This window comes from Pagrus major, chromosome 14 (assembly GCF_040436345.1).
Source record: "Pagrus major chromosome 14, Pma_NU_1.0".
In the NCBI taxonomy this organism is placed as follows: domain Eukaryota; kingdom Metazoa; phylum Chordata; class Actinopteri; order Spariformes; family Sparidae; genus Pagrus; species Pagrus major.
This window is the reverse complement of record NC_133228.1, coordinates 3,925,074-3,940,723: the sequence shown is the minus strand read 5'-3', so window position 1 is coordinate 3,940,723 and position 15,650 is coordinate 3,925,074. Positions and strand designations below refer to the sequence as shown.

Genomic DNA, 15,650 nt, shown 5'->3' with positions numbered 1-15,650 from the left:
TCCAGATATCTTAGGATAAATATATGTTTACAATATGGTTTTTCTTTGAAAATGACCCAAACACAGAAAATGAGTGAAACTGTCAGTTTACATACAGAATACAACAAAATAAGCATATCAACAACAGAGATGCATATTATGACAAAGGATCTTGATTTTATTTTTGGTTAAAGCACATAGAAAAAAGTCAGAGAATACTATATTTTTGTTTGTCGTCATCATAAAATTAACAAAATTGAAATAAAACAATGTGCCAGTGTATACACTGAACTCCTAACAGGAAAACCTGCTGAATCAAAGACAGAAACTCAGTATGGAAAAATATCAGAAAAGACTCAGTACAAAGTTCCAACACACTTATTTTCTACACTTCAAACTACAACATCTGAGAGCTTTGGAGATTTGACCAACAGTGTACTGTAAAACTGGAGAAATCCATTTCAGAGCCAAAGATTTATTCTTCACTGGTTAATTAAACACATGCAAATCTAGAAACAATACATAATGTATAATGCTTCAAGCTCAATGATTCTTCTCGTTTTACTCCCGTCTGACATCCAGCTGTGGTCAACGTGAACATTCCACCCACAAGATGGCAGCAAGAGCAAAGTTCAGAACCTTTGTGTAATTCTACAGTCACATTCATTCAGCTCAGCAGCTTCAGCAACAGGAACTTCATAAAACTTGGTATGGAGTTTGTCAAATTGAGTTTTGATGGTTCATCAGACAGTCAACACACAAAAAAGTTCTCATCATGTGCAATTTAAATTCACAATTAGTCATCTTTAGTCATTTCTAAATGCATTCTCAAGGTTTTTGTACTGGAAGAAGAAAAAGGTAATTGAGGAAATGTTAGAAATGCTCCTTTACTCTAAACAGGGGTAAGCTGGTGTACATGTTTGATTGACAGCTGAACCAGCGGGGTCATTACCATGCTAGGCAGCTGGATGTGTGTGAGCATGATCATGTGATGTACCATAACCTTCTTCCCAGGCTTCAAGATATGTGCTTGTGGCCGAACACACGGGGACTGAACCAATCAGCTTCCTTTTTTAGAAACTCCTGGCAGCTATGGGCATGGTGAGGGTTGGATAGGGTTGTTCTAGCTACTATAGCATCAGCTCTATCAGAACTGGAGAGTATGCTTCACTGAAAGAAGAGCTAAGAACTTGAACTGATAGACAGATGGTTTGTCTAAGTATTTTTTGAAAGTGGCTGTCCCCTATTTGGCTTTCAGGGAATTAGTTAGTAGATATTCCTATAACAAAGACAACAGAACAGAGAAGTATAGCTTTAAATCGAGGTCCAGAACATCATACAGTTGCTAACTACATTCATGAAGACAGTCATCAACTGATAACAGAGCAGCTGAGGTGTGAAACAGGGAAGATGTCCATTAGCCTATGAAGGGCACTTTAAGCCACTATGTGTAGATGTTTTAGATTTACTGTGACATTTTAAATTATTCTCACAGCATATCTTTTTGTTAAGAAATCACATTATGTGTTGCATTCAGTCCGTTCATCTGACCTGATCCCGGGTCAGATTAGTCAGGGGGAGGGACTACCACCACTTATCTTCAAACACATGGTGGCTTCTTTAACTGTGACAGCAGATGAAACATCTCTGCTTACAACAGTAGCTGTAAGTGTGTTGTGATAATACACCTACAATATGAACATCATGTCTAACTGCAGCTAACTGAGCTTCTGTGATGTCACCGGTGAACCAGCTTCCTCCGGCCGCTGACTCGTGTCCACAGGCTGCGAGCTGTCTGGGCGATGGTCGCTCTGCGGGGCAGACGGAGGCTCCGCAGCGGCTCCCTGATACACGCCAGCACTCCTGCCTCTGCTGGCTGCCCCAGGTATTCATGGGAAATGTAGTTTATTCTCCTCAGCTGTTTGCTGTAGTAGTTCCTCAGGTTACAGAGCTCCTCGACTGCAGTCTCAGATATGATGGAGGCCTGGGATGGAGAGCTGGGCACAGTGTTCGTGGTGGTCTCACCACCTGGGGATGGAGAGGAAACACCTGCTGCTGCTGCATTAGCACAGGGTTTCCTCCTCACTCTCTGAGGGGTGGTGGATTTGCGTTTGGAACAAGTTTTAACTGGATGTGATGGTGTTTTCTGATCATCACTGTTATCTATAATGTTAATTTCAACATCAACCTCAATCGCATGTTGAGGCATGATGGATCCCCCCTCATCCTCCTCTTCCTCTCCATGTCTGTCTGCCAGCTGTTTTTTTGCTCTCTCTGTCCGTTTGTCTGACTGTCTGGCTGCTTTCAGGTCTTGTTTTCTGGACAGGTTCCTCTGCTCTTTAAATAGTTTCTGTTTGGGTTGTGGGGGACAGCTGTTGTCCAAGACAACAGGGTCAAGGGTCACATTAATCTCCTCCTCCTTGGCTTTAACGGCAGATGTATCCTCCTATAACAATGAAAAACTAGTGTGAGTGAACAGTTAATAATCATCCTGGTATAAGCCAGAGGATGTGCTTATGAAGTTAAACCAGCCAGACTAATCAGTCACTGTAATATTTAAAACGTATTGTCCTTTTATATATAGAACTAAAATATGTACAATGACAGACATGACAGGCTAAAGAATCCATAAGGAACAGTTCAGCCTACCTCTGTCTGTAGTCACGGAGAATAAACTGAGTCAATGTGATGAAATGTTAGTAACACTTAGAGACAGCATGCTGAGGATGGACTCTGGCACCAGAGGTCATGAGTAAGAGGCTTGGGCGATACTCAAATTTTACAACGGTCAGTTTTGTCTGAATCAGATTAAATCATTTATACCCAGAAAATGTGGACAACGAGACAAAATGCCTGGTGTGTCATAGGACTTTCACTTTTTATTCAAAATTCTACAAAAAAAACTCCTATTTTTATTAAATCATCTGTAATCTGTCCATATTTAAAATGCAGTGAAACAGGCCACTCTGATCTAATACATGACCTGTTCCTATCAGTGGACTACGCTTTGTTCTCTTGGTTAAAGCAAATTGAAGGAAACTAGTGAGCCATGCTAATCATGACCACAAACCATCTGTAACATCCTGGAGTTACACTACCACGACAACAAAACAGAGTTAGCTGTTAGCTTGTCACGTAGTGAGGCATCAGAGGAACATGGATGAAGCTTCATGGGTTAAGTATTGAGCTGAACAAATTGTACGCTAGTTTTCATTTGTTAGAACTGTGCTTTTTGAAAGTGTGACAGCATGAGTATTCCACTGTCAACAATGGTTTATTTTAAGGCCGTCAACGTTTACTCAAGATTTCAACTACAGCTCACACGTCAAATAAATGACATATTTGATTTGTAATGATCTGTTAGAGTTTGTATAACGACAGAGCGTAGCATAAATGATTGCGTCCGTCTGAGCCACTGCGTGTCCTGTTCCTGTGAGGCTGTTGTTTCACCAGTGCAAAATAAATAGATAAAAATAAATACAAAAATTTTAAAAAATGGGCAAGCTGTGCTGAACAGATAAACATGACACCAATTAATTCTCCAATGTAGTTATGGATTACACTACGCAGCTTTCATTCTCATTAATTAGAGCTAATTATGTGCCTGTAAATTGATTTAGTGATAAACTGTCAGCCACACTTTCTACATCTTCACAAAAGTATCTAAGGGGTTGATAAGGAAAGGAATGCTTCTGAATCAAGCTAGCTAACTTGCTAGGTAGCTAACTAGCAAGTGAGCATACAACCTCCTGCATTCCTTGGCAGAGTGAATGAATAAGAAATGGAGTAGTTGATCTGAAATTTTCTTCAATCAGTGAAAATCAGTGTCATCATCCAATCAAATTAGGCCATACAACAGCAATAAGACGCTGTGGTGCCAGCAATATCTTTTTATCGCCCAAGCCTGCTGGTTAGTGATGACTGGAAGATGTCTGGCTTCATTTGAATTTGTATAGAAGGATATGAAATCAAACAAAAACAGATTCTCAGTGTTTATTCGTCTTAGATCCAGCATGAAGTAGTCTGGATAGTGCCATGCCAACAGATGCAGTAGTAAATGATAAATGAAATAGAATGATGGACTGTACTTTGTCAGCTTGTCCTCTGGACAGGGTGGGGGGTTAGGGGAGGTCTTTCTTGACTTTCTTGGACACAGGGGCATCTCCACCACCTTGAACTGATCTCTTTCCCTCTTTGGCTTTGCCCTGGCCACTCACAGCTTTTACCTGCAGGTCATTAACAACAGTCTTTACCTGAGAGGGTTCAACCACCTGCATGTTTTGGACGAGGAAACACTAAAAGGGAGGACGTGGGACACTTAAGTCTAGACATGGACATAAATGACAGAATCCTCCATTCATCATTACAAAGCTGCCGCTGGGGATCCCAGAGGCCTCTCTGTATTCAGATCACATCATCTCTCAGCTTCTGTGCTCAATCTTTCCAGATGTCAATAGAACAGTGTGAGGACCTGAGCTGATGGTCTGAGTTTTACACTTGTAAAAAATCACCTTCCTGAGGATCTCTGCATTTGTTAAGACGAGCAAAAAACCACAGGTCACACTGTTTGTCTCCATGAATGTACAGTGTTTTAAGCCAGTAATGGTTGTTCACAGATGTGCTAATCAGAGGCTAAATTAAGCGTCATAAAAGAAAAACAAAGAGCTATTTTGTTATGTGTAAAGCAGCAGTGGGATCTACATCAACTACAACTATTTAATCTATGATTAATCATGATAGGTGACTAATGATCATTATCAGCAGCTGTGAGGTAGTAGTGTGAAGGTTACTGGCCTTAGAGAGATTATACAATCTTGAAAATAAAAACAGAAATCTTGTAATCACTACTTGGATAACGGGCTTCAGTAGAGACTTGTCAGTGATCGTCAGTGTGGAGTGTACAAGTCACAACATTTTGCTTCAGTTCATTTATGACTTACCTTGAAGGTTTTTTCAAAACATTTACAAAATGTGTGAGAACATTTCAAAATGACATGGAGGAAAGGCACATCAGCCACATATTGGTAGAAGAAGAAACTGGAGACTTCACAAAGAGAACACAGAGGAGTGGAGGGAAAATCACATTAATACACAAACACAGGAGATACACAACTAAATGTTTAGTGGAGCACTAAAAGAAGAGCCCGACATCTGCTGGGGTCACAATATTCTGTCTGTTATTTGCTTGTCACAGATAAATTGGTTTTACACTATTTGGTGGCCAACATGTCAGAACACGACATTTACTTAAGTTTGCCATTACCAGAATGTTTTTACATCCAAAAATAATGTTCACTTTACAGCTCCAGTATCAGTTGGACTCTTCCAAAGTCATGTCACTTTACTAAAGACAAAAGGTTCAATAAGAGAGTTGAAACTGAGAATTGATCAAGCATCTCAGAGTAGGCAATCAACAATAATAGCACAATAAAAGCACTTTATGATCTTTCCTTACTAAGGAAACTGGACAATAAAGAAGAAGACAGGGTAACAGCTTGTCACAGAGTTTTCAGTATCAGTAATGTGTACAAGCAGCAGGACTGTTAGCGTACATTCAGACCTAATCAGGGTGATGTGGCTTAACGTCGCAGGATGGTGCTATGTAGCTGCTCTGTTGTTATGCTACTAGCATGATGGTCCTACTAGTGAGTTTGTCAACCAGGATGAGGCAGATCATTACAGCATGTTGTTAACTGGGGAACAGGATCGAACCGAGCGATCACAAGTGAAACATCACACTACACAGAGAAATGTCCATTGTGTTACCCCTGTAGCATTGAGCCATGCTACATAACAAGCCCAGCTACTGACCCGTTCTGCTCCTCTGATCGGTCCTACAGTGATCGTCAGCATCCAGGATGTGTTTTAAACCACATGACACAAAACCAAACTGAGTGAACACACATGACACACTATGTTACAGTCCACTGTGGTTTCACTCATTCACGCTGCCAGTCTGATCGCCAGCTTATGTGATTGGCCACAGCAACGTGACGTCGGGCTGCATTTCCCCAAAAGTTGAGTCGGTTCCAACTTTCTCACTGCAGCCGGCGGTCACCACCACCACGGACTACCCTCACTGAAATGAATGGGAAGACCTGAGTTTTGGCCACACCACCTGATTTAGTCTGAATGTAGCATGAGGCTGTGAAGGCTGTGTGGTTGGAAGAGTCTGTTTGGATAATTTCACGCAGCTGAGTCCAATTACCTACTCATTCTTTTTACATAGGCTTCGTATCTTTGAAGCTACACGAGTGTCTTGCCAATGTTTACTTACTTAGTCTGCTGCATAAATGTATTTTATTTTATTTGCATATATTGCCTGACCTATTCATGTAAGGTCTACACATACACACACAACACGTGGTGTTATTTTTTGCACTTTTACCAGCGTCAAGTTTCAAGCTACAACACGTCATCATGTTTCCAGTCATAGGTTCACTTTTAGTGTGATTCATTGTACTGATAGAGACACCCAGAACATTCAAGTGGCAATTTTCTATAAAAAACATAAAATAACACCATTTGAAGAGGTTTTATGCTTATTGTTTTTCATATCCTACCTGAAGAGAGGCATTTTAACTCATTTTTTACTCATACTATGCTGAACTGTTTTAAGAACATGAGCACATAACAGGGAGTACAAGAGAAGATTAACTTGGCTGCCAATAGCAGATGGAATATTTCAATATACAGTAGGTTTCAATTTGGCCAGAGGTGAACTTGAGTTTTAAAAGAGCCTCCTTAACTGGTCGACTGTTTGGTGATACATCACAGTGGGCTGCAGTTACTCACCACAGCAGATCCAGCCCGTGTTGTCCTCATCTTCATGCTCTGAAGTGTGTGTGTCTGGCTCTTCAGCAGAGGAGCTTTGCGGCCCAGTTTCATGTAGAAGTAGGTGGTGTACGGAGTGAAGCTGAAATCCTCTCTTGAAGGCAGTCAAAAGAGCAGACAGTGAAGAACAGATGTGTGTAAGGCAGAGTCTCAGATCTGAACAGAATGGATACAAACCACAGAACAAGATGAGTCACCTGAGATATTCCTGCAGCCACAGCCGCACGATCACGGCTTCAGCCTGCCGCCGGGACAGCGTGGTGGTCTGGATCATCTTCCTGCGCTTGGCAGGGCCTTTCCCCATCCACGCCTCCACCAGCTTCAGAGGAGTCAGCTTCTCATCCATGGAAGTTGCTAGCTCCACGATCTGCGCCACCTGTCGGGCATGCTGGGTAATGTCCACTGAGGTGAAGTCTGGAGCGGTAGAAGATGCATCTTCACATTTCTAAAGTATACGTGGCTCACACATGCATCATTAATTGTATTAAACTACATCACATACACATAACACATAACACACCTTTAGCATGGCGGCAAGTATCACACATCTGGTTGCATCCCTCGTCGTCCCACACTTCATCAAAATGAACAGCCATGAGAGAGCGCCGGCACCTTCACACAGCAAACATGACACTGCATTACATCCTCAATTTTCTATATTACCACACATGGCTTTTTTTATCAATTAACACAAACAGATAAATATGAACTCTTTATTTAGAAAGCTGCTTTAAAATTCAGATGTAAACAAATGTCACATGTTTTGTTACATTAAGTTGTAAAGAAAAATATAATTATAGGCACTAGCACAACAGCTTTCTCCGTTAGCTGCCACTCCTTCACTACATCAGACAGAAGCTCAGCCAGATGAAAACCAGCGTGGCTTTCGAAAACGGCTCTGGTTTGCAGCACATGTGACACAATGTCCCAGTCGTCATTAAGGTAATGTGCCGTTACCGTTAGACAGGACTCGTCCCATTAAGCATCTCGATGCATCTTTGAATCGATTTTTTTCTGCACCCCTAGTGCGCGCCAATGCTACCTGTCAATATTCTGGCAGAAGTCAACCATCTGCTTCAGCTTCTGCTGACCAACGTTCTCCATCACCACCATGGTGCTGATCCTGAAGATATCAGAGAAGCCAAAGTAGACGATGCAGTCTGCTGGATTGTCGTCTCGACCTGGAGACAAACACAGACGGGTTTTCAGGATGTACATTTGCAAAAACACTAGAGCAGTATGAACTAGTATTGTGTCCTGATAGAAGTGAAGCAGCGTCTACCTGCACGTCCACTCTCTTGGTAGTAGTTCTCAATGGACTTGCTGATGGTGTGATGGATGACAAACCTGACATCGGGCTTGTCGATGCCCATTCCAAACGCTACCGTGGCTACCACCACCTAGAGGACAACACAATCATGTACTGTACTGTAATGTTCCCATAGGACAGTAGGAACAGCAACTTTGAGAGGTGCTGATGACGTCAGCCTGAGACTCCTCTATTGATCATCAACACTCTAAGATGGATGTAGCACAAAGGACTCAAACTGTTTTGCTTTTTTAAACCCCTGTGTTTTGAAAAATGACAAATAATTTAACATGTAACCTTGTTTTCACCAGCACCAACACTTTGGGCCCTAATGAGACGGTCTATAGCACATGGTCTAAAGTGCAGCACGCTACTGCGTTTAGGGCATGTCCAACTCCATTTTACCAGTTAAACAGCAGATGATCTGGGCACAAAGTGCGGTGCACGGCACAAAGAGGTGGTATTCAGACTCTGAATTAGTTATGGATGTGTTTTGGGCGGAACATAAATCAAACCAATCCGAGTGTCGTCTCCCTTTAAGAGCCAGGTGCACCAGGACCTGATACATATTTAACAGTGGTACTCGTCTCCACTGAGGGACAGGGATGTGATCCTCGGCTGCTGGACCCTCTGCCCCGCTGTTTCACAATCATCTGTCCCATCAACAACTCTGTTTGACTGCATATGAAAAGATACACTGATATTAAACTGAGGAGGAGGAGGAGGAGGAGGAGGAGGAGGGGGAGGAGGGAGAGGAGCAAGAGGAAGAGGAGGACGAGGAGGAGGAGGAGCGCTGCTGTCCCTGTGTGTGTGTGGATCTCAGTCCGTGGATCAGACGGGACGGGTCATAAAAAGTATCATCCTGATCAATAACGGTGGGATGAGAGGGTGAAATACGTCCTTAATGAGGAAAATATTAATGACATTACCTGCAGTGATCCTCCAGCAGCAGGAACAATATGTGTATCTGTGCATTAACACGAGGAACAGCTGATAAACCTCATTATTTAAAACTCCTGACTCGTTCCCTTTGGAGAGTTTTTAACTACAGCTTTTAGTTCTGTTGATTAAATGTGCCATGATATTTGTCACAGTGACATGACTGTGTTCATGGAAATGTTTAAAATAACTGACAGCAGCCTCTCAAATCATCAAATCAGAGTGTATGAGCGGTGTGAACCCGCCTGTGAAACAGACTGCAGCTTTGACTTCAGACCAGCTTTTTGTTGGTGTGTGGTGCTGTCGCTTTCTGCTGCCTCAAGAAAGCAATCCTCCATCAGTGGGCCTGACCACACCTCACTTTAAGACCAACACACCCAGGGGAGCACAGGTGGGTGCAGGTACATTTGCTATTTACACAACGTGGGTGCTGGACGTGAAAATGACAACTGTGTCAGTCTGAAACTAACAATGACACTTGTGCCGATTGTACGATAGAGCCCTTTGCCTGAAAACAGCTGAAAGTGATCATGATGAAACAGTCAAATACAGCAGATATCTGAGAGTACAAGCAGGGACGCAGGAGAGAAACTAAAGTTCAAACCACAGAGATTCAGTGAGAAGCTACAAAGGTACTGGGAGTTGAACTCATAGAGACACTTGTAAAAACATCTTTCTCTCATGTCTCCAGCACATACGTCAGTCTTGCAATCGCAACAGACAGGTGCAGCTCAGCACAACTCACCCTGCTTAGATTGGTAAAGGAAACACAAATCAGCGTGGCACCGTTTGACTTCGTGGAGTCAAAAATGCCAGGGGAAAAGCCCCTGTATTCATCATGAACCAAAGAGAAAAGCAAAACAAAACACATCCAATGCTCCGCCCCGATAACATACCAGTAGGTGTGTCACACCGTGTGTCATACCTGGATTTTGTTGGAGGTCCATTTACGGTGAACGCGGGACTTGTCATCAGGGTCCATGTTAGCGTGGTAGGGATAGGCCAGGATGTCCCTCTTTTGGAGTTCAGATGACAGCGACTCTGCATCCTTCTGAGAGAACACATACACGATCCCTGTGGCACACACATTACAGTATGACTGCTGTGCATGAATATATACAGTTCAAATCATCTGTCGCTTCTAAAAATTCACTTCACACATCTGAACTTATTAGCCTTCAGGTGATTCAATGCATCTCATTGTTTTGTGTTGAGTCGCAGTACCTGACTGGTCTTTGTATCGGCTCTTGATCAGAGAGGCGACGTCATTTGCTGATTCATCATTGTCAGACTCTTTAATCCGAACCTGAGAAACAAGCAGAATCTTACTGTCACTCTTACATTTTCTCATCAGGTGTGAGACTGAGGTATTAAATGTGTTAAGTGTGACAGGAGGTAGTATCATGAGAGATACAGTATTTTTGAGTAACGGGCTCAACATGCAATAGAACAGATGATCTGTCATGTGTTTTAGCTGATGCAGGGCAGTGCAGATGATGGTGAAAAGGTCAGACAGGTGTGTGAGAGCAGGTGGGAGCAGAGAGACATTCAGTGTGTTTGTGTATGAAGCAGGTGGCTGGAAGTGGTGTCTGAGAGTGTGTAGTTGCCATGGTTACCACCTCATAGTAGAGATTGGTGCGGTTGAAGGATGCGGTGAGTGTGACCGGCTGTTTGACACACAGGATCTTCTCGCAGTCCTTGAGGACGCTGCTGGTTGCTGTGGCTGTGAGTCCGATCAGTGGGACTTTGGGGAACTGCCTCTTCAGGATGCCCAGCAGTTTATAATCTGCACAGGGACACACATACAACTTTGACAATAAAACCTGGAATTTGATCTGAAGTGGGGTAGTTAGGTTGTCTTGGAGGACCTCTACTTCCAAACCCTCCATCCTGGTGAAGCAGACCTCTCACCTGGTCTGAAGTCATGTCCCCACTGGCTGCAGCAGTGCACCTCATCCACAGCGATACGACTCAGCAGGTTTGCGTTGTAGGCTTTCTCCAGACGAGACATGAGCAGCTTGCTCTTGGCAACCTTTTCTGGAGTCACGTACACCAGCTTGAAAGTGGCCTTGGGATCCATCATTCCAGCCATGACTGTCTTGGCGTGCTCCTGTAAAAAAAAAGGATTACACTCGAATCACAGAAGCTAACAGCTAACGCTTGTCCGAATGCACAGATTTGATATGCTAAGTAGCATCACGTGAGATGATTTACAAAGCAATGCATGCTGGACCCGCTTAACCAGTGTGGTAACGACTAAAAAAAGCTGTACCAGTTAAAATAGAAGTGCTCTGTCAAAACTGAATCATTCTGGATAATTTATCAGTTACAGGTTGTAACAGGTTGTTACCTTGCTGCTGGACGCATTCAGCATGACTGCTGACACGTTGATGGACTTCAGGTACATTATCTGGTCCTCCATCAGGGACACCAGGGGAGTGACTACCAATGTAAAACCTGACACACAGACACACAGTCACACACATGCACATGTGATGTGATTTCATGTGATGCGATTATAGTGGGACTGAACAATCTCAATTATCTTACAAACTGTTAAGTGGTGTGTGAGCAGAAGCAGTATAAAGACAGAGGTTTGAATCAAACACTGTACCTTTGGAGCAGACTGCAGGTAGCTGGTAGCAGAGGCTTTTTCCTCTTCCTGTTGGCATCACGAGGAAGAGATCTCTGCCTGACATGGTCAGGTTAACGGCCCTCAGCTGCAGCGCTCTGAACTTGGAGAGATGGAATGAGTCCTTCAGTTGCTGCTCCACTTCTTTGGACCACGGAAAATCTACCAAACATCAAGATATTAACACAGGTTAACACACAAGCCTACTGACTGTTTGAATAGTTCTGTGTGTACAATACCTGTGCCATCATAGCGCTGCATCTCCTGCTTGCTCATTACTGGATCAGCTCCAGATGACTTTGAGGAAGATGAGGATGAAGAGGATGATGGCTGTGCAGCATCACAGGCCTCCTCCAGCTGCTGCAGCAGAGCATTCTTACGAGAAGTCAGCTCAGCCTGCTTCTGCAGCAGCTCTGTGACCTGCAGCTCCACCAGCTCCAGCTCTGCCTCCACTGAGTCCAGCTCTTCCTGCACATCTGTACAGGGACAACACATCAGGGACAACACATCAGGGACAACACATCAGGAATACTGTCAGCAACAATGCTTCAAAAATGATGGGAATGTTGACATGGATATGTGAAAAGAGGTAAGATAGTTGCAAGAGATGTGAAGCTGAGCTTGTCTTACTTGACTTGAGTGATCCTTCACTTGACTGACTATACAAAACCATTACAAGCCTCACTACCTTGCTAGAAAACAAGCAGGATAAAACGGTCAGAGAGAGTGATGTGGAGAAAACAGTTGTCAGGTGCTGAGGAGGCTGCAGCACTCTCTAATATATAAAAACCTTCAGTTAATAACAAAGTTAAAACTTATGTTTTCTTCTTTTTACAGGACGTATAGGTGTAGTGCACCAGTATTTGTGGCATCTTTGTATTCTATTAACTATAAATATGTATAATCTGTAGAGCTGCAATGATTAGTCCATTAATCCATTAGTTTTCATCTATTAAATTAATTGCCAACTATTTTGATAAAAGATGAATCATTTCAGTATTTTTTTAGGAAAGCAAAATCCAAATTCTCTGAATGCAGCTTCTGAAACGTGAATATTTTCTGCTTTCTGCTCCTCTATGACAGTAAATGAATATCTTTGGGTTGTGGACGTACATTTTCAATAGAACCAGATAGTGAACCTAAAGACTGCACCCAGTCATTCCAATGAGAGTCCCGCTTGGCCCTTAGACTTCACAGATTTTAATCAGTTTTCTCAACTCGGGGAAAGTTTTACAAATATAAAACCTCCATCAATCAGAAATTCATAACAGAAAAAGTCATAATTGACTTGTTTGCAGGTCAAGACGTCCTGTCAACAGGTTCAACAGAGGTCTTTTTTACAGTGGGGCTCACTGGGGAAGATGCTTTTTGGGCAGCAGAGGAATTTTGCGAGCAGTGCCTTAGTACCAGATCTGTAACACATTCACAGGTGTGGACAAAACAAGACATCTGAGGACGTCATCTTGGGCTTTGGGAAACACTGATGTACATTTTTTTACTATTTCTGACAGTTTATAGAGCAAACAATTAATGGATTGACCAAGAAAATAATCCACGGATTAATCAACAATGAAAATATTTGTTAGTGGCAGCCCTGATAGTCTACTTATAACACTTCTTAAAAAGCAATGCAGGTCGGAGCTTCTATTGCTCGAGAACACATTCAGGTGTTTTGGAGAGTTTTGAGTTTTTCATGTAAATCAAAGTAATCAAAGAAGTCTTGCAGGGACCATCCTGTCAGAAAGCTCTGCATTATTAAACTACTGGATGATGACCTGGTCGTAAGCCACAGTAGGGCTGCAACTTTCATTGTCAATTAATGTCGATCAGTGTTTCCCAAAGTCCAAGATGACGTCCTCAGATGTCTTGTGTTGTCCTTCTTTCCTCAGGCTGTGAAACTCCTCAGTTCTCCCTCAACACTCCACCGTGAAAAAGTTGACATTTAATGACTTATCCAACTAATTGAGAATAGCAGTTATAATAATGATACAGAAATTGAGACTGTTTCAATAAAGTAATTAATTAATGGGTTATTTGTCGCAGCTCTACTGCACACACGCTGTGTCATTCACTCATCATCTCCTTGCAGTTTTCATGCTTGACTTTGGCGTTGTGAACTGTGTAGTTGCTGTGGTGGCTGTTTGAATTATGTATTAGTGTTGCTGACGCAATTTAATAATTGGTGTAAAATGTTGCAATTAACTGTTAGATATAAATCATCCTGGTCATTCAAATTAATGCTAAAACCACTGATGTAACCCAGCATTTAGTATGACATGATTATACAGACTCACTCTCTCAGCACCCCAAACTCTCATTAACTTTAAGCTTCCTGTAAGTTGGGAAATGTTAGTAAATGAAATAAAGCGTTAAGCAGAAAAACATACAAAGTGTTGTTTTGGTATGAGCCTGCTGTGGAAATGTAAAATGAGCCCTTGTATGAAGTGTAAACGTGCACGACGGGGACAGAGGAGATGTTTACAGGGTAACGTGAACAGAGAGGAGACTGTCAGGTCTCACAGGTCTCACACCTCCACAGGTAACTAATCCTCTGAGGCTCACACCTCCACTGCTAATGGTCTTGCTCCTTCTCCTTGTACCTCCCCAGTGTCTCTTAAGAGCGGAGGCTGCCATCAGTCTGCATGAAGTCAACCTCCTATGCAGGCCGACAACAGAGGCCCCTGCCTACAGCTTCGCACTCATTCACTGTTCTTTCATAAATCTTTTTATGCTCATTTTGCAAAGTAGTTCTGTTAATAAATATCTCAAATGTTTGTTTCTTGGCTTGAAAAGAACAGACCTACCACTAGATCTGCTACCACCGTCCATACTTCTCAGACTGCTGTGCTCAGAAAGCAGCCAACCTTCAGAAAGTCAGCTGTTGTGTGACTGCAGGATTCTCTGTAACACAGAACAGCATCATCAACACACTCAGTTTGGAAGTGCTGGTACCTTCACATGTAATGTTTCCACTTCACAAAGAAATACTACAGTCGGACTGTTTCACAGTTTATGCTCTCAGTCACTATAAAGATAGTGTTATCTGAGTGCACTGTAATCATATCAGTAAGTCGTTGTTTGATCGGGTGAATCAATAAGCTCCCATATTCTACTTTCACTTTTTGTTCCATTAACATCCATCTTAACACGCGCTCAGGCTGCGACTCGACAGCGATGCACCTGCCTCTCTCTCACACACACACACACGCGCACACAGGCTCTGAGCTCATGGACAGTTCAATAAACACACAATACTGAAGCATCATGTTTAACCAGCAGCTCACTCGTGTTACTCTCTTCTTCTTCTAGATAAGCTTCGCTACTTGAGACGTCCCTTCTCAGTTGTGGTATAACTTGGCTTGTAGCTGTGGGAAAAGGTTATAAAAAAGTATGAGGTACAAATGACTAACCATTCAACAACTCCGTCCGGGTCCCTTCCTTGTTGCTGGATCCTCTTGACGGTTGCTATGGCAGACAGGCCGGCCCGCCAGACAGTTCACAGGGCCAAGGGGGAGAAGTTTGACAATAAATTCGCCCTGGGTATATTCTGTCAGGCTGACGATAAGTTCCACCTCATGCTGGAGGATTGAAAAATCTTATCAAATGGCTCTCCTTTAATGTATTTTATGAATAAAACGTATTCAGTCTATGTTTAACACATGACAAGGGGGGAATGTTTAAAAAGAGAACGTCCTGCTTTCCAGGTCCACATCAGCGCTGCCTGGCAGCCTAAAGACAGGGCATAATATCCACCTTTCCATGTGATGCATTCAAGAAATATGTGCAGTGAAAAATGAAAGTGCTTTCGAGAGTTTTTAGTAAATATGTTACGATCCTTTAGATTCATAGTAAGACCGCCATTTTTATCCAACTTCGTTTCTGACAAATCCTGTTTTGTCCATAAATTTGGCGTGGTGAACTGCTCTCAATACTACAATACCCATGAGCCTCGGCCGC

The 15,650-nt window shown here is 42.7% G+C and overlaps 1 protein-coding gene across 1 annotated transcript; it reads right to left on the bottom strand.

Annotated features, from left to right (window-relative positions):
• Positions 1-2,184: 2,184 nt before the first annotated feature.
• Positions 2,185-14,589, bottom strand: recql (RecQ helicase-like). The gene is made up of 15 exons (XM_073480940.1): positions 14,498-14,589; positions 11,933-12,169; positions 11,676-11,855; positions 11,412-11,518; positions 10,973-11,171; positions 10,681-10,847; positions 10,286-10,367; positions 9,987-10,135; positions 8,096-8,213; positions 7,856-7,994; positions 7,334-7,425; positions 7,011-7,227; positions 6,775-6,907; positions 4,068-4,205; positions 2,185-2,425 (listed from the first exon to the last, which is right to left on the bottom strand). The coding sequence occupies exons 1-14, from the start codon at positions 14,520-14,522 to the stop codon at positions 4,101-4,103; spliced, it is 1,950 nt and encodes a 649-aa protein (XP_073337041.1). The 5' UTR covers positions 14,523-14,589; the 3' UTR covers positions 2,185-2,425; positions 4,068-4,100.
• Between the last annotated feature and the right edge of the window lie 1,061 nt (positions 14,590-15,650).

Excerpts from the sequence above, each read along its gene's own strand:
- recql (XM_073480940.1), bottom strand. The coding sequence starts at position 14,522 with ATGGACGGTGGTAGCAGATCTAGTG. Across the intron at positions 11,519-11,675 it reads ACCTGCAGTCTGCTCCAAAG|GTTTTACATTGGTAGTCACT; the intron begins GTACAGTGTTTG and ends TCTGTGTGTCAG. Across the intron at positions 7,228-7,333 it reads TACTTGCCGCCATGCTAAAG|ACTTCACCTCAGTGGACATT; the intron begins GTGTGTTATGTG and ends CTACCGCTCCAG.